Source organism: Anopheles ziemanni, chromosome 2 (assembly GCF_943734765.1).
Source record: "Anopheles ziemanni chromosome 2, idAnoZiCoDA_A2_x.2, whole genome shotgun sequence".
In the NCBI taxonomy this organism is placed as follows: domain Eukaryota; kingdom Metazoa; phylum Arthropoda; class Insecta; order Diptera; family Culicidae; genus Anopheles; species Anopheles ziemanni.
Window position 1 is genome coordinate 31,774,544 of NC_080705.1, and position 19,237 is coordinate 31,793,780.

Consider the following 19,237-nt stretch of genomic DNA (forward strand, 5'->3'; position numbering starts at 1 on the left):
AAGTATTTAGGTTTTCTTTGAGATAATCATAAATCCTCTAATACTACGAGTTTTTTATCACGAGTGAGTTCACTGACCACAGCGGTTATAATAATACTACTATCAATTGGCAGAAACTAACTTATTTCATTTCAGCATTTGCTCACTGCTCAATAAAATTTTAAACCGATGCACACTCTTCGGCGACTCCACTGAAATTGATTTGCAAGTCTTGAAAAACATTGTTATCTTAACTTCTTGCACTCCTCCTTGTTTTTATTTCTGCATATTTTCATATCTTTTCATTTACCCCCCCCCCCCCCCCCCCCCCCACCCGCCACCCCCAATTATTTCAACCCCTTGTTTCACAAACTGCTATACCACCCGTCCCTATGCGTCATGCACTCCCCTTGCTTCGCCTTTCCCGTCCACGATTCAACGCAGCGAGCAGCTACGCTCAACCCCTGGTCACAGCTTTGCGCAACCGCAACTGCATTAATAACCAAACAACGAAAATAAAGTATTAAAATGTAAGAATGTAACCGTGCTTGTTGTATTGATGTACGGTATGAGGACTGGGAGAGGAGAGAGTGGTGTGAAGAGGGGAATCACTCAATTCAGGGGAGGGTCGCTCAAAATCGCTCACGTTTTGACTGAATAAAACTACTCATAATAAGTCATTTATTCAGCCATTGAATCAGTCATTATTTCCCGCAGGGCGGGCCCCGCCCTGGTGGTTTTTTGTTTGTTCCTTTTCGAATTCGCTCATTCGAATCAAACGATAAATCAGTTATTTTTGTTGCTTTCCTTTCGATTTCATCAAAATTATTTCTGAAATTATTTACAAAATGTGTGAGATATCGAAGTACAATTGACCCTTTTATTATTTTGCATTCTACTTATTGTAGTGACTTATTGGTCGCATTCATTCTTTGCAAAATTCTATTCCAGATTATGGTCATTAAATAAACTTCAAATTTAAACATTTTTATTAACAATTATTTTACTTCCTGAATTGTACCCTGTTTTTCATTTTCGCCAGTAACTATTTTATTTAACGCTTCCTTGATTTGCTGAAATCCAGCATTGAATGTTGCTATTATTTGTGTGATCCACATTGCCCTCGAGGCCCCCAGACAGCTCGAAGCCCCCCGCGGCCGCTTAGTCCGCTTACCGTTAGAGCCGCTGCTGCCCCAGCCCGCAAGATTGAGAGCCACCGGGGTAATCTGTTCTCTGCCATTGTACCCTTGATCAAGACCGAAGCGTAGGCCGAAAGTGACTACCGGATTCGAAGGATTCGAGACACGGTTGGTCGCCCGGAATCGTCTCCTGGGTCGGTGATCGATAGACAAATACGCATCCGGGTCGCAGAAAGTCGCTCGATCACCAGCAGAACGAATCAGACACGAGAAGGCAAAGGAAACGCAGAGGCGTTAGCACGCAAGTGCAGTAAGTGGAGGATACCAGACCGTATACCATCCCGGAGCGTGATTTTGCCTGTTGGTTTCAGCAAGGAAGGATAGGACAAGACCTCGCCAATTTATTGGGGAGTCCAATGAGGTACCGATTTGATATGTACCATGCATCCTAGATACCGGTCTTGTCCAAGATTTGGCAGGACAACGGCCAAGTCAGTGGAAGGGTGACGGAGCTGGTTATGACAATTTACTGGGCTTTGAATTAAAGGGAAGCATTGGGTTAAAACCACACCAATTTGTTTTTGAGTCCAACGACGTACCGATTCGAGATCGACCTCGGACACCAGTTCCGTCCAGGACACGGTAGAACAGCAGCCGAGTCAAAAAGTCGGACCACCAACTCTTAACCTACAAAGAAAGAGTGGTGGTCAAGGAAGGTACGAAGAAAGATGCCGTCACAGGAAGGCGGCATAACAACGCCAAGAGGTGTCAGAATCTCGAGTCTGACCCGCAAGATATCTGAAAGTAGTTTTAAGTGGTAGTGGTGTCAGATAAATCAGCAGTCGGTCGGCGGCTTCAGTTCGCACTGCACCGAATCCATTGCTTTTGGGCGGGGGAAACATGACCCTGGTAGGAAGGAGGTACCCAGTAAGTCCTTTAGCAACACGTTCTTTCACCCTTCAGGAGTTAGTTGCGTGCCACAGCGTCCGTCAACCGAGAATTTTACTCAGGAAGTACGCCTCTCTCATCGTTGCTTCTACCGTGTAGGTGCACAGCATGATGGGAGGAATAAGGCAAGGAAGCCAGTGCAGAAACGCCCCTCCAAAACTGACCCGCTCGAGTTTGGCCAAGAGTAGCTGGTGAGTCAAGCAGTCAAATGCTGCCTTAAAGCCAGTTTAGATAACATCGACCTGCCCACCAGCCACCATACTCGGGTACAGAGCGAGTAGTAAAGACATTAAGTTGGTTACGGTGGAGCGTTTGGACATGAAACCATACTGAGAGGATGGGATAATGGAGTATACAAGAGAAGATATGGCAGAGTGGATGATAGATTCGAGGACTTTAGAGACTGCACAAAGGAGGGAAATGCCTCAATAGTTGGAAGGGGACGTGCGACTTTCCCTCTTATCTACCGGGACCAGCCAAGCTGACGACCACAAGGCGGGGAAGCTCCCAACCCTGAGCGACCGAGCGAACAACCGAGGAAGGACAGGGGCGAACGCCTCCTTGGCCTGAATCAGCACATAGTAAGGAATGCCATCGGGACCAGGGGAGTAGGAGCATTTCAGCTGGTTGAGTGCGACGATCACAGAGGGTACGTCAATGGCCACAGAGTCGATGTTGACTACATCGCCCGGGACATTCGCAACCCCCGACGAGAGAGACGCCGTAGAATGAGCTGGGTCGACAAAAAGACCGGCAAAATGCTCAGCACACAGGTTGCTGATCGCCTGTCGAGAGGATGCCGAGCGGTTGCCCGAGGACATGGTGGAAGGGATGCGGGATTGGCCTCTGCGCTGATTGACAAACCGCATTCTTTATTCCTATAGTTCTTGTTCGCAACTGGCTGATCAGTCCTTATCGCTTATCAGCTGTCGCGATCTCCTCGGATAAAACTGCCCAAACGTGGGCGCTAGCTATCTAGCTAGCCTTTTCGTCGCTATTTTTCTCTTTTCCCCGTTCCGTACACTTTGCCCGCTACAGGGTTTTGCCTAACAATTTAGATCGGCGGCCCGTTGCTGGCTGCAACAGGTGCACTTCCGGGCGTGGTGGTGCATCGCTTGGGCCCACATTAGGTGCGAAATGGTTTTCTCGATCCATGTGCATTTTAGCTGCGAGTAAGCTTTGTCGCTTGCTGGGCGGAGCGGTAGGCTTTTTTTTTTTAAGTCTCAAGTGTATGTATTTGTATTTAGGTGGTTGTCCTCTGAATATAAATGAACGCGTTTGCCACCGTTCCCGGAACAACCAGTTGTCTTCAGGGGTAGGGGATAGAGATGATTGTTGCTAGAGTGGGACCCTTTAGGAAAGGTCAATTTTTGGTGTGTATTGTTTTAGGGAATAGTAAGGGATGTGATTGCAGATGCGATACTGTGCATGTTCAAACACTCTATGTCTACTTTCAAGCTTTAAGTAGCCTAAAAGTCGAATGAAGCAACTGGTGTCGAAGTGGTTAGTTGATAGCAAAAACGGCTTTACAGTAAACTCGCTTCTCTCAGAGAATAGAGAACCTTTGCACCTATTCCGTATCTAATGCAGCCATAAAGCTGCTCCACTCGTCCCTTCTGCCTATCGTTTAGTGAAATGATTTTGTACTGCACTAGGGATTCTTTTTCGGGCGTCCTCGGCCTCGACCGGTGCCCTGGGTAGCCTTGGAAGCTGCCGCCTTTTCTCGCCTGGCATATTTAGTATTGGCCACTCTCGTCGTCCCTTTGCGGGGACGACCGCGACCTCGCTTCGCCGGTGCCGGTGCTTCCTCATTGTCACTGCCATCCGGTTCCGATGCTGGTGCGGCCTGTCGTTTTTTACTCGCCGATTTCGGTGGCGAGGAACAACCTCCTCCTCCGTTCCGTCAGAGTCGCCGTTTTCGACCACGGCCACCTGTTTCACCTTTGCTGGAGACTTTTTGACCTCCTGACCGTTATCCTCCACGTTCACAACGTTCTTCTTGGGACGGCCACGTCCCTTTTTCACCTGTGGTTCCTCGGTCATCTCGAAAGGTGGTGCTCAAATGGAAAACAAAACTAACTAGCGGTGAAAATGCTTCTTGCTTGAGATTTTTGGCGGCTTTCTGCGGTAGCGAGGGTAGATTGAATCCAACAGGAAAGTGAACGACACGAAGTAGACAACGACAGCTAACTGTCTGAGGTGGGGAACGTCTCGGTGTGGTGGTCGCACTCATATCGGGATGAGCAGAAGCGCGCGGCGAGGACGGAGTGAGGGAGGATTGTTTCATTCAAAAACACGAATTCTATAATTTAAACATTTATGCCTTACGTTTAGGTCTTAAAATCTTAATCTATTATTAAATACAAGTATGCTCCACACCATTTTGTTCAGAAAATGTGCGCCACAAACACGTTTATTAATCCGCTTCTATTCGACTATGTGTGTGATTCAAAGTACAACAAAAGCTAAGTAAAAGTGAAAGTTATGGAAAAACTCAATCCTTAGAATAGATAAAACCGAACAGACAAATAAAAGAATTACTAGGAACAGCATTTCCGATGAAAAAAGAATAAAATAACAGACAAAACTCTGCTCCTAGTTGAAGCATGAAGATAGCGTGAAGCGACTGACAGTTTATTAATTTTTACAATATTTTATGCAGCTTTCCAAAAAATTTCAAGTAGTTAAGTATCTAAGAGCAAAGAGCGCAGATAAATGGTTGTAGATGTGAAGGGTTAAATTTTTCGGAATCTCAAATTAACATACTTAATGATTTTTTTTAAATTATAAAAGTTATACAATAATTTGAAAAACACCCTCAAGTTTCTTCACTGAAAATTTCAAATCGATCCAACATCTCAATAAAAAGATATTTAGTCTTAAGTACAGAAAAACGGAATCTCCCATATAAAATGTATGGACTACCCGGGTAGTCCGGTTGAACGTTTGAGGGGTATCAACCCAAAAGCGCGAATAAAAATTATTTAAATTCCTTGGAAAAAATTTTTTCTTTAGCAAAACGATAGAAAATGAGTTTTTCTAAGCATTCTAAAAATTTCATGCCGATACGTCAATCCAATCAAAAGTTAGAACAAAACAAAACTCAAAAATCTACCCGGGTAGGCGGTTGAACGGGTGACGGTTAAATTTTTTTTTTTTTTTTAATAAACGTAAAGTATATTAGCTATAATATGCATAAGCATGAGTCAATGAGAGTTTGAAAGAAAATATGCAGATTAAGCAACCGTTACATGCAAAGACTTTCTATATAAAAATGTGATCAATGCTGGTATTGTAATTGGAAAATTATCCATATGTTTGTGGTAAAAGATTTTCAAAAAACAAAATGGGTTGCAAACGCAACAGACTTTCTTTCTGCCGGCAGAAGAGATTAACACACGTTTTTCTTGAACACTTATTTTTCATTCCGAAGCTCACTGAAACGCCTAGGCGCCCTGTTTATGTCATTATTTGAACTTTTTTAATCGGACCGTTGAAATACGCAACAAAATGATAGAACGAGTTGTAAATAAATTCTCCCAAAACATTAAGCAAATAAATTACCTTTTGATATTAAACATACTGCTGAAGTTAACGAGTTCATAAGATCGATGACTGGTCGTTGAAAAATTCGATGATTAATTTGGTTAAACGGAGGTGGAGAAATTTGCATATGGGTTGTTATCACGCATGGCAAGAAGTGCAAATGTGTGGTAAAAACCAAGTCTGATGTCCCCCCCCCCCCCCCCCCCCCCCCCCCTCTCACGAGTGCGGCGCTGAGCGACTTCGAGCAGAATTCGAGCAGGAAGTGAGCGACATTATTAAATAGCCGCATTGTATGCAAAGCTGTGTCTTTGCTGAATCGGTTATTGCTAAATTAGCCGCGCATTCACTGCGCACGCCACTAAATGGCAGTGACAAGGATTTTGAAATTGACCGTGTTAGTTATGATGTATTCTAACGTAGCCTAGCTAATATATTTTATTTATTTTATGTTGGGTAAATGTGGTATAAGTTTGAGTAAAATAAATTTTGTGGTTCTTTTTTTTAACTTTCAGTCCTTTCCATAAATGCCATAGAATAGTTACATGGGTGTTTTATTGATGTGCAAATTAAAAATGAATACAATCAGTCCATGAATTTCTCAATTTTCGTCACAAATTATTGAAGAGATTGCATTCCATAAATGTTTTTATATTATTAATGTTACTCAAAGCCACCATGAATATACTTAAATTCTTTATATTATACAACAAACCCATTACCCAACCTCAAAAAACCTTAAAAATATAAGCTGATTTACAACGATTCGTTGGTACAGCTGCTATCAGCTTATCATTTTCTTTCAGCTAGCCTATATCAATCTGACTACTATTTCACATAGTTTAATACGTTAACCGCCATATTAAGGACTGACAGTAAATTTTCCGTTGAAGTCACGCCATTCCCTAAAAATTGAGGTCGACGAGTGTATGAGTCGTGATTGTGCGCCTGGTAATACTTGAACAGAAAATGTCGCAAAAAACTTATTGCCATTTAAGATTTAAAATATTTTACGTTGATATTATACTGTTCACATTATTTTCAATAAGTTAGTTATGGCTTGGGTTTTGACTGATGTGAATACTGTTAGAAACTGGTAAACAAGAAGCTTCCATACAATATGCATTTAAAAGAATATTTTATTCATTTTGGATCAAAACGACACCACTTACGCGTCGACACTCTGCGCTAAAACAAAACGACGAGGCTAGCCATTTTTTCCCTATTTTCAAAGTGTTGTTTTCCTGTTGTACGGGACAGGGTCGAGAAAACTGACAGTTCCCGATGAAATAATCCCAAGGGGATTTTTGAAATATTTCCGGCGCCTGGTCCGACCCGTTTTCGCGTCGAAAACGGGTCGATCCAGGGCACGATGCGCAGTAAATTTCGACCCGATTTGACAGCGATGTTGACGGGCTGTCAGATTCAAATTTGATGGTGGGTTCAAATTCAAAATAGTGGGTTCGAAAAAAATTATCAATCTAGGTTCAAAAATAATATCCTCTCTAGGTCTGTTTTACCCTCCTCATTCCGCTATCTTTCCTCTTCCCTCTCCTAGCCTCTACCTGTAATGCGCACTTGATTCGATATTCTTTCTTTTTTTTTTTTACTGTCGCGGTCGTGGTTAACAGTGGTCGTGATTACATTGGTGGTAGCTGTTGAAGAGAAATTTTTATTGTTTGGTTAGTGAGGATTGAACACTTATCGTTATACATACCATACGATGCGCAGACCGGTTGATCCATCGGCGATGTTGGAAAGTGTCTTGTTGATTGTCTGTTTTATTTTATGTAACGATGGATAAATTTTCTCAAAATTACACGCGTGGAATAAAGTAGGCAGTATAAAATCATGAAACCAGAGGTTGGTAGTTGAAAAATTTGACGAAGTTTATGCAGTTTAATAATGTGCTTGATTTTTCCATTGTGCTGTGTTTTAGGTTTTAACACTTAATTGACGGTGACTGCAGCATGTTTTGGTCAGAAATCACCCGCCAATAAAGTGTTTAGAGAAGAAGTATTCATGCTACAACATCCACCGGGACAATCCATGAGAAACCCACCGAAACAACTGAAAACGGGCTCAGGATATTTCATCATCACTGTGTACCTTTTCAAATTCCCCCAGCATCGACAAATAACGGTATTTATTGAAATCATGTTACAAAGATATAACTTTTTATTTGTGCCATTTATCAGACAAATACTGTGTATCATTTATTTTTCACAACCATTATATATCATACCAGCATCTCAGCCATCGATTTCTGGCAAGTGAATCAGAGAACAACTCTTCTTGCATTAATTGCATGAGTTTTGTCGTCTGCAAGGCTTGCTTTACATTGAGTTTGGTCCCATTTTATCTTTCCCAGTGTTTCGTTTCGCCAGCCCACCAGCAGTCGCTTCATGATGCTAAGATCGATAAGATGCAAACGATCCGCTACCACAACATCCTGGACTATGTAAAAAGTTTAAATCTTAAAGAGGTGTCATCGTTCTTTGGTGTTCTGGATAGGCGCCTTGCCTGAATCGTCCATCAGTTCGTTGTGTTGTTTGTGTCCCAGAAAATACAATGGTGCGAGCAACGCTGCCGTATTGACCTACGACGGTACATTTCTGGCAACTGTTATAACGAGCATGTCCTACTACACCTGTGAAAATTAAATGAAAGAACAGTTAAATACATGTGAAATTGTCTGCTGATAAGTTTTGTAGTCAACCTGTTATGAATGCTCTTGCTGGAGTGTCTGCAATAATAGCCCTTAGATTCCCGTTGATGTTTACTCCATATTCCATTAATAAATAGCGTTGAAACCCCATTTCATCCACATAAGCTCCATCTCGATCTTCAACTAGCATTTCTGCTTCCGCAGGTATATTGTCAGCTACAGCTTCAATATCTGCTGTAGACTGCTGCGTTTTGAACATTTTTTTGGACATTGTCGGATCGACGATAGAAAACAACACTCTTCCGCAAACGTTTTAATTCGGGTTTCAGACATATTTTCAAGAAAAATATAAACTCTCGTACAAAACGTATGACGTACCCGGGTAGGCGGTTGTAGATTTAAGGGGTATAAATTGAAAAATGGTGTAAAAAAATACTTAGAATAAAAATAAAAAGTCGGTTTTCGGCAGAATGATAGAGAACATGTTGCTTGAGGCATTCCAGGAATTTCGAGTCGATATAACTGTTCAATTCGAAGTAATTGCAAAATAAAAGGGGAAAACTTACCAAGGTAGGCGGTTGTAGATCTGAAGGTTAAGATTTATTTTTTTTACATAGTCTAGGATATCGTGGTAGCGGATCGTTTGCATCTTATCGATCTTAGCATCATGAAGCGACTGCTGGTGGGCTGGCGAAACGAAACACTGGGAAAGAGAAAATGGTACCAAAGTCAATATAAAGTAATACCGTAAGCCTTGCAGACGACAAAACTCATGCAACTAATGAAAGAAGAGTTGTTCTCTGATTCACTTGCCAGAAATCGATGGCTTAGATGCTGGTATGATATTAATGGTTGTGTGGCGACCTTGGTGCGCGAGCACCTTAGTAAAGTTAGTAGCCTCGGTCAACTGAGCTACTAACTGTACTAAAACAAACCAACTAGCCGACTCGCTCTAGCGCGTAAGAGCGAGTCCACCCGAGCGCTCCCGAGGACACCGGTCAGACCCCATTGTCGCAAGGAGCGTACAGCTTTCTTCCTTCTGCAGCATCCCCAGCTATCGGACGTCGAAATACACGCTGAACCGCGCCGCACCGACTAACTGTACGATAATCTTGTAATCCCGCGAAATCCGCGCCGCACCGATAACTGTACGATAATCCTGTGATCTCGAAATATAAAATAGCACCGACCCCGGTCGGCTAAAGCTAAAACTGGTGACCCCGACGTGATCTCAGGATTGTGTAGTTCAACTCGCTTACGGCCGATACGCCGTTATCGCAGAACTTTCGAAGTGCCAACGCCGTTATCGCAGGACTTTCGAAGTGCCACGCCAGCCCCGACACCATCTCATCGCCGACGCCATCGCTGTCCCCACGTGGTGACGCCAACGCATAGTGCCTCGCTGCGTAATCCCCGCCAACGCCAGCCCCGTTGCCATCGCCAATCCCGACACCATCACCAACGCCAGCCCCGTGGTCCCCGCCAACGCCAGCCCAGTTGCCATCGCCAATCCCGACATCATCACCAACGCCAGCCCCGACGCCATCGCCCATCTCACCACCGACGCCATCGCCAACCTCATCGCCGACGCCATCGCTGTACCCACGTGGTGACGCCAACGCATAGTGCCCCGCTGCGTAATTATTTATAGAAGTGAGACCCTTCTAGTAAGGTAAGCGAATACTTTCCTTTTCTAAACTAACGGAAAGATGCTGCGCAGCCCAGACCTACATTCGGCCCCATCCGCGTCGACCGTTCCGCTACCGGAAGCAAGGAACCAAATAGGAGATACTCCCTTCGAAAAGCATAGTGAGCCAGAAACCGGTCTTCAGGTGGAAACCTTGAGCGCGATGCGTTTGATACCTCCGGAATTGGACCCCGCGGATATAAACACATTTTTTTATGCACTGGAAAATTGGTTCAACGTATGGAATATAACCCCGACTAGCGACACAAAAAGGGTCAATATTTTAAAGACACAAATACCTATCCGAAAGCTTTCCGAGTTGCGGCACCTTCTCGATAATTTGCCCGCCACTGGACGATACGAAGCTGCTAAAAAAGCCATCACCAACCATTACGAGGAATCGCAGCGAAGCCGTTTTCATCGTCTACTCTCGGAAATGACGCTCGGCGATCGTAAACCATCACAATTACTTCCCGATATGCGACGAACAGCAAATGGAGCAATGACGGACTCCATGTTAATCGATCTATGGGTTGGTCGGCTCCCACCTTACGTTCAGTCCGCCGTAATTGCTGCCCCTCCAACGCCGGCGGAAAAGATGAGCGTGGCTGATGCCGTGATGGACTCCTTCGTGCTTTACAACCACCACAGTGCATACCCTAGGGTAGCGGAAGTCAAGTCGGACGAAATAAATCGCCTCTCCCGTCAAGTTGCCGAGTTGAGTCAGCGTCTCGATGACTTTATTCTAAATGCTAATAGTCGCGGACGCTCTCGAAACCGGCCTAACTCACGCACGCGCCCCGCCAATCGCTCAGTTTCCCGGCCTGCAAGTGGTCTATGCTATTACCATCAGCGTTTTGGGCAAAACGCAAATAAGTGCCAATTCCCTTGTGCGTACAATAGCATGCCTCAGGAGGAAAATACACGTTCCCCTCAAACATTATGAAATAGTCACGGAGACGCTCAACGATCGGTATCCGCCATCACGTCGATGAACCATCGTCTTACCATCAGAGACCGGAAGACCAACCAACAGTTCCTCATCGATACCGGCGCCGACGTCTCCGTAATCCCTCGTAGCCATAATACTGCAGCTATTAAACCTACCACAATGCAGCTATTTGCAGCAAATGGTACACCGATAAATGTATACGGGCAAGCGCTCCACACGCTGGACCTGGGCCTACGTCGCTCCTTTTTATGGAACTTTATCATAGCTGACGTAGGAACTGCGATCCTCGGAGCAGATTTCCTTGAACATTACCACCTGCTAGTGGATCTTCGCAATAGGTGTCTGATAGATGCACTCACAAATCTACAAACACCGGGAACACGGATCCGCAACCGAAACCAACCTACAATTAAATTATGCGATGCATCTTCTCCGATTGCTTCATTGTTACAAGAGTTTCCAAAGCTAACCGCTCCAATCGCACCTGGAACCGCTTTAAACTCCCAAGTGATGCACCGGATCGAAACACAAGGGCAACCAACTTTCGCACGACCAAGACGACTAGCCCCGGATAAGTACGCCGCAGCCCGCGCAGAGTTCGAGTCCCTTATGAGACTCGGAATATGTAGACCGTCTAACAGCAGCTGGTCTAGCCCGCTCCATATGGTTCGGAAAGCAGACGGAACATGGCGCCCCTGTGGCGATTATCGCGCGTTGAATGCTAGGACGATTCCTGATCGCTACCCTTTGCCATATTTGCAAGACTTTACCATGACCTTGCAGGGAAAGAAAATTTGACGAAGTTTATGCAGTTTAATAATGTGCTTGATTTTTCCATTGTGCTGTGTTTTAGGTTTTAACACTTAATTGACGGTGACTGCAGCATGTTTTGGTCAGAAATCACCCGCCAATAAAGTGTTTAGAGAAGAAGTATTCATGCTACAACATCCACCGGGACAATCCATGAGAAACCCACCGAAACAACTGAAAACGGGCTCAGGATATTTCATCATCACTGTGTACCTTTTCAAATTCCCCCAGCATCGACAAATAACGGTATTTATTGAAATCATGTTACAAAGATATAACTTTTTATTTGTGCCATTTATCAGACAAATACTGTGTATCATTTATTTTTCACAACCATTATATATCATACCAGCATCTCAGCCATCGATTTCTGGCAAGTGAATCAGAGAACAACTCTTCTTGCATTAATTGCATGAGTTTTGTCGTCTGCAAGGCTTGCTTTACATTGAGTTTGGTCCCATTTTATCTTTCCCAGTGTTTCGTTTCGCCAGCCCACCAGCAGTCGCTTCATGATGCTAAGATCGATAAGATGCAAACGATCCGCTACCACAACATCCTGGACTATGTAAAAAGTTTAAATCTTAAAGAGGTGTCATCGTTCTTTGGTGTTCTGGATAGGCGCCTTGCCTGAATCGTCCATCAGTTCGTTGTGTTGTTTGTGTCCCAGAAAATACAATGGTGCGAGCAACGCTGCCGTATTGACCTACGACGGTACATTTCTGGCAACTGTTATAACGAGCATGTCCTACTACACCTGTGAAAATTAAATGAAAGAACAGTTAAATACATGTGAAATTGTCTGCTGATAAGTTTTGTAGTCAACCTGTTATGAATGCTCTTGCTGGAGTGTCTGCAATAATAGCCCTTAGATTCCCGTTGATGTTTACTCCATATTCCATTAATAAATAGCGTTGAAACCCCATTTCATCCACATAAGCTCCATCTCGATCTTCAACTAGCATTTCTGCTTCCGCAGGTATATTGTCAGCTACAGCTTCAATATCTGCTGTAGACTGCTGCGTTTTGAACATTTTTTTGGACATTGTCGGATCGACGATAGAAAACAACACTCTTCCGCAAACGTTTTAATTCGGGTTTCAGACATATTTTCAAGAAAAATATAAACTCTCGTACAAAACGTATGACGTACCCGGGTAGGCGGTTGTAGATTTAAGGGGTATAAATTGAAAAATGGTGTAAAAAAATACTTAGAATAAAAATAAAAAGTCGGTTTTCGGCAGAATGATAGAGAACATGTTGCTTGAGGCATTCCAGGAATTTCGAGTCGATATAACTGTTCAATTCGAAGTAATTGCAAAATAAAAGGGGAAAACTTACCAAGGTAGGCGGTTGTAGATCTGAAGGTTAAGATTTATTTTTTTTACATAGTCTAGGATATCGTGGTAGCGGATCGTTTGCATCTTATCGATCTTAGCATCATGAAGCGACTGCTGGTGGGCTGGCGAAACGAAACACTGGGAAAGAGAAAATGGTACCAAAGTCAATATAAAGTAATACCGTAAGCCTTGCAGACGACAAAACTCATGCAACTAATGAAAGAAGAGTTGTTCTCTGATTCACTTGCCAGAAATCGATGGCTTAGATGCTGGTATGATATTAATGGTTGTGTGGCGACCTTGGTGCGCGAGCACCTTAGTAAAGTTAGTAGCCTCGGTCAACTGAGCTACTAACTGTACTAAAACAAACCAACTAGCCGACTCGCTCTAGCGCGTAAGAGCGAGTCCACCCGAGCGCTCCCGAGGACACCGGTCAGACCCCATTGTCGCAAGGAGCGTACAGCTTTCTTCCTTCTGCAGCATCCCCAGCTATCGGACGTCGAAATACACGCTGAACCGCGCCGCACCGACTAACTGTACGATAATCTTGTAATCCCGCGAAATCCGCGCCGCACCGATAACTGTACGATAATCCTGTGATCTCGAAATATAAAATAGCACCGACCCCGGTCGGCTAAAGCTAAAACTGGTGACCCCGACGTGATCTCAGGATTGTGTAGTTCAACTCGCTTACGGCCGATACGCCGTTATCGCAGAACTTTCGAAGTGCCAACGCCGTTATCGCAGGACTTTCGAAGTGCCACGCCAGCCCCGACACCATCTCATCGCCGACGCCATCGCTGTCCCCACGTGGTGACGCCAACGCATAGTGCCTCGCTGCGTAATCCCCGCCAACGCCAGCCCCGTTGCCATCGCCAATCCCGACACCATCACCAACGCCAGCCCCGTGGTCCCCGCCAACGCCAGCCCAGTTGCCATCGCCAATCCCGACATCATCACCAACGCCAGCCCCGACGCCATCGCCCATCTCACCACCGACGCCATCGCCAACCTCATCGCCGACGCCATCGCTGTACCCACGTGGTGACGCCAACGCATAGTGCCCCGCTGCGTAATTATTTATAGAAGTGAGACCCTTCTAGTAAGGTAAGCGAATACTTTCCTTTTCTAAACTAACGGAAAGATGCTGCGCAGCCCAGACCTACATTCGGCCCCATCCGCGTCGACCGTTCCGCTACCGGAAGCAAGGAACCAAATAGGAGATACTCCCTTCGAAAAGCATAGTGAGCCAGAAACCGGTCTTCAGGTGGAAACCTTGAGCGCGATGCGTTTGATACCTCCGGAATTGGACCCCGCGGATATAAACACATTTTTTTATGCACTGGAAAATTGGTTCAACGTATGGAATATAACCCCGACTAGCGACACAAAAAGGGTCAATATTTTAAAGACACAAATACCTATCCGAAAGCTTTCCGAGTTGCGGCACCTTCTCGATAATTTGCCCGCCACTGGACGATACGAAGCTGCTAAAAAAGCCATCACCAACCATTACGAGGAATCGCAGCGAAGCCGTTTTCATCGTCTACTCTCGGAAATGACGCTCGGCGATCGTAAACCATCACAATTACTTCCCGATATGCGACGAACAGCAAATGGAGCAATGACGGACTCCATGTTAATCGATCTATGGGTTGGTCGGCTCCCACCTTACGTTCAGTCCGCCGTAATTGCTGCCCCTCCAACGCCGGCGGAAAAGATGAGCGTGGCTGATGCCGTGATGGACTCCTTCGTGCTTTACAACCACCACAGTGCATACCCTAGGGTAGCGGAAGTCAAGTCGGACGAAATAAATCGCCTCTCCCGTCAAGTTGCCGAGTTGAGTCAGCGTCTCGATGACTTTATTCTAAATGCTAATAGTCGCGGACGCTCTCGAAACCGGCCTAACTCACGCACGCGCCCCGCCAATCGCTCAGTTTCCCGGCCTGCAAGTGGTCTATGCTATTACCATCAGCGTTTTGGGCAAAACGCAAATAAGTGCCAATTCCCTTGTGCGTACAATAGCATGCCTCAGGAGGAAAATACACGTTCCCCTCAAACATTATGAAATAGTCACGGAGACGCTCAACGATCGGTATCCGCCATCACGTCGATGAACCATCGTCTTACCATCAGAGACCGGAAGACCAACCAACAGTTCCTCATCGATACCGGCGCCGACGTCTCCGTAATCCCTCGTAGCCATAATACTGCAGCTATTAAACCTACCACAATGCAGCTATTTGCAGCAAATGGTACACCGATAAATGTATACGGGCAAGCGCTCCACACGCTGGACCTGGGCCTACGTCGCTCCTTTTTATGGAACTTTATCATAGCTGACGTAGGAACTGCGATCCTCGGAGCAGATTTCCTTGAACATTACCACCTGCTAGTGGATCTTCGCAATAGGTGTCTGATAGATGCACTCACAAATCTACAAACACCGGGAACACGGATCCGCAACCGAAACCAACCTACAATTAAATTATGCGATGCATCTTCTCCGATTGCTTCATTGTTACAAGAGTTTCCAAAGCTAACCGCTCCAATCGCACCTGGAACCGCTTTAAACTCCCAAGTGATGCACCGGATCGAAACACAAGGGCAACCAACTTTCGCACGACCAAGACGACTAGCCCCGGATAAGTACGCCGCAGCCCGCGCAGAGTTCGAGTCCCTTATGAGACTCGGAATATGTAGACCGTCTAACAGCAGCTGGTCTAGCCCGCTCCATATGGTTCGGAAAGCAGACGGAACATGGCGCCCCTGTGGCGATTATCGCGCGTTGAATGCTAGGACGATTCCTGATCGCTACCCTTTGCCATATTTGCAAGACTTTACCATGACCTTGCAGGGAAAGACCATTTTCTCTAAGGTCGACCTGCATAAGGCATATCATCAAATTCCTATTCACCCGGAAGACATTCCGAAGACCGCGATTACAACCCCCTTCGGGTTGTATGAATTCACCAGTATGCCATTCGGTCTCAGGAATGCAGCGCAGACTTTCCAACGCTTGATACACAACGTGCTGCAAGGACTCGATTTTGTATTTCCTTACATCGACGATATAATCGTAGCATCAACATCACAGGAAGAACATCGCGAACATCTACGTGTGCTTTTCCAACGATTAGCAGACCATCAGTTGGCCATTAACCCCGCGAAATGTGCATTCGAACGCACGGAGATCGCCTTCCTGGGACACCTGGTGACCCCACATGGGATACTCCCACTTCCAGAGAGGGTAGAAGCGATTCGCGATATAAAAAAACCAACCACGATCTGGGAACTGAAGAGATTCCTAGCCATGGTCAATTTTTATCGCCGTTTTATACCACGAGCCCTAGACGCACAAGCACTACTGCTTGAAATGACTCCCGGAAATAAAAAGAAAGATAAGACGCCTCTAGTCTGGACGCCAGAAGCAACCACAGCTTTCGATCGCTGCATACAACAGCTGGAGCAAGCCACCTTACTGGCACACCCGGTACCGAATGCAGAGCTCTCCCTGTGGACCGATGCCTCCGACTTCGCTGCCGGAGCCGTCCTACACCAAGTAGTCGACGGCCAATTACAACCGCTTGGGTTTTTCACCAAAAAATTCGATAAGGCTCAGAGGAAATATTCTACTTACGATCGAGAACTCACCGCTGCTTATCTTGCCGTTCGGCATTTTCATTACCTGTTAGAAGGTCGTGCTTTCCACATTCGTACGGATCATAAACCGCTAACATATGCCTTCCAGCAGAAGCAGCAGGACACCTCTCCTCGCAGAGCACGGCATTTGGATTACCTCGGGCAATTTACCACGGATATTCGACACGTAGCAGGAGAACAGAACACCACGGCCGACCTTTTATCACGCATCGAGGTGATACAAGTAAGCCCTACTATTGATTTTGAAAAGATGGCAGAGGAACAAGACCGCGACACTGAACTGGCAGACATTCTCAGTGGCAAGATAGTTTCCGACCTTTGCCTACGGAAAACACAGATCCCCGGAAGCACTAAGTCTCTTTACGCCGATTGCCCTACTGGAATAATCCGACCATACGTTCCAAGGTCATTTCAGCCGCAAGTTATGCATGCCGTCCACGATTTGAGTCACCCAGGAGCCAGAGCCACCGCAAAACTATTAACAGAGCGATTCGTTTGGCGAGGCATCAAGCGGGATGCTCAACAATTCGTAAAAACATGCGTGGCATGCCAGCAAGCCAAAGTCATACGTCACACCAAGAGCCCTCTGCAAACATACCCAGCGACGACAGCCCGATTTTCACACATAAACGTCGATATCATCGGACCTTTTCCGGTGAGCAACGGTCAACGGTATTGCCTTACGGTAATCGATCGTTTTACGCGTTGGCCAGAAGCAGTTCCTATAGCAGACATAACAGCCGCAACTGTTGTCTCAGCCCTCCTGTACCACTGGATCTCGCGTTTTGGCGTCCCTTCCTACATAACCACTGATCAAGGAAGACAATTCGAGTCAGGCCTGTTCAGTGAGTTGACACGGACCCTTGGAACGCGGCACATTCGGACAACGGCATACCATCCACAAGCAAACGGGATGGTTGAGCGTTGGCACCGCACCCTCAAGGCAGCAATTGTATGCAAGGACACAACCAGGTGGAGCGAACATTTACCACTTATCCTGCTAGGCCTACGGACTACCTTCAAGAGTGACATCCAAGCATCACCCGCCGAATTGGTGTACGGAACTACGCTGAGGATTCCCGCCGAGTTCCTAGTTGAAGAGTCCCGGTCAGCTACAGCTGATCAATCGGACTTTGCCAGGACGCTCCGGGAAGGGATGAGCCACATTCGCCCGCCAAATACCTCGTGGCACGCGGACAAACCTACCTTCATCCATGCCGACTTAAGCAAGTGTAGCCACGTATTCATACGTAACGACACCGTCCGCCCTGCACTAACCACACCATACCATGGTCCGTACCCGGTAATTAATCGTAAATCGAAGTCTTTTCAGGTTCGACTCAACGATCGACCTTCATGGGTCTCCGTGGATCGCCTGAAACCGGCGTATATCGCCAACGATTTGAGTAGCACTCCGCAACCTACCAACTTCCAACGGGACTCTTCGCCCTTACCGATGCTACAACAGAAGACCACACCCAATGCGGCAGCGACTCCAGCCACAGAGCAGAAAACATCGACCGTTGTTACCAGATCGCAACGGAAGGTCATCATCCCTGCGCGATACCGGTAACTCCGCTCTAGGAGGGGAGTACTGTGGCGACCTTGGTGCGCGAGCACCTTAGTAAAGTTAGTAGCCTCGGTCAACTGAGCTACTAACTGTACTAAAACAAACCAACTAGCCGACTCGCTCTAGCGCGTAAGAGCGAGTCCACCCGAGCGCTCCCGAGGACACCGGTCAGACCCCATTGTCGCAAGGAGCGTACAGCTTTCTTCCTTCTGCAGCATCCCCAGTGATCGGACGTCGAAATACACGCTGAACCGCGCCGCACCGACTAACTGTACGATAATCTTGTAATCCCGCGAAATCCGCGCCGCACCGATAACTGTACGATAATCCTGTGATCTCGAAATATAAAATAGCACCGACCCCGGTCGGCTAAAGCTAAAGTTGTAAAGGTTGCGTTTGAAAGCTCCTTCTAAAAATAAATGATACACAGTATTTATCTTATAAACTAGGTTTTTTAGGCCAGGTACCTGGCCCGTCAGCAGTTCCTGGCTCTTCTACCGGCCCATTAAAGGTTCCATGTCGTCCCCGTTACAGTTTCTAGGTCTTTCTGCCGAAGGTATATTGTATTGACAATTGCCGAGCAGTTAGTGGGTTCTAATACAAATATGAATTGCGGGATCAAAACTAACGAAATAATCTGACCCGCTCCCTGTTCGACCAGTGCCTGATCTTGGCGCATAGAATTTATCCCTTTAACTGAAGTTCCCATCGACATAAATGTAAAAGCACCGTGTTTTAACTACAACTTTCGGATTTCGAAGAAGTTCGAAGCGAATAATTATTTTAGACTTAGTCAACTCGTCAAAATTAAGTTAATTCATCCGTTTTCCTGATCTTAACCCCCAGTCCTTTTCGGGTTTATATATCGTCCCGGGCTCCGGTTCAAACATTTGAACTATATAGTTCTAAACTAATATTAGTCCCGAGTGAGCGTTCACTTT

General features: G+C 45.8%; 2 protein-coding genes across 2 annotated transcripts; one reads left to right on the forward strand and one right to left on the reverse strand.

Annotated features, from left to right (window-relative positions):
• Nucleotides 1–9,482: 9,482 nt before the first annotated feature.
• LOC131293390 (uncharacterized) lies at nt 9,483–15,269 on the reverse strand. The gene is made up of 4 exons (XM_058321469.1): nt 15,194–15,269; nt 13,758–14,131; nt 10,009–10,072; nt 9,483–9,910 (listed from the first exon to the last, which is right to left on the reverse strand). The coding sequence occupies exons 1-4, from the start codon at nt 15,267–15,269 to the stop codon at nt 9,483–9,485; spliced, it is 942 nt and encodes a 313-aa protein (XP_058177452.1).
• A 2,370-nt stretch (nt 15,270–17,639) lies between these two features.
• LOC131293391 (uncharacterized) lies at nt 17,640–18,299 on the forward strand. Its single transcript, XM_058321470.1, has one exon. The coding sequence runs from the start codon at nt 17,640–17,642 to the stop codon at nt 18,297–18,299; it is 660 nt and encodes a 219-aa protein (XP_058177453.1).
• The last annotated feature ends 938 nt before the right edge of the window (nt 18,300–19,237 follow it).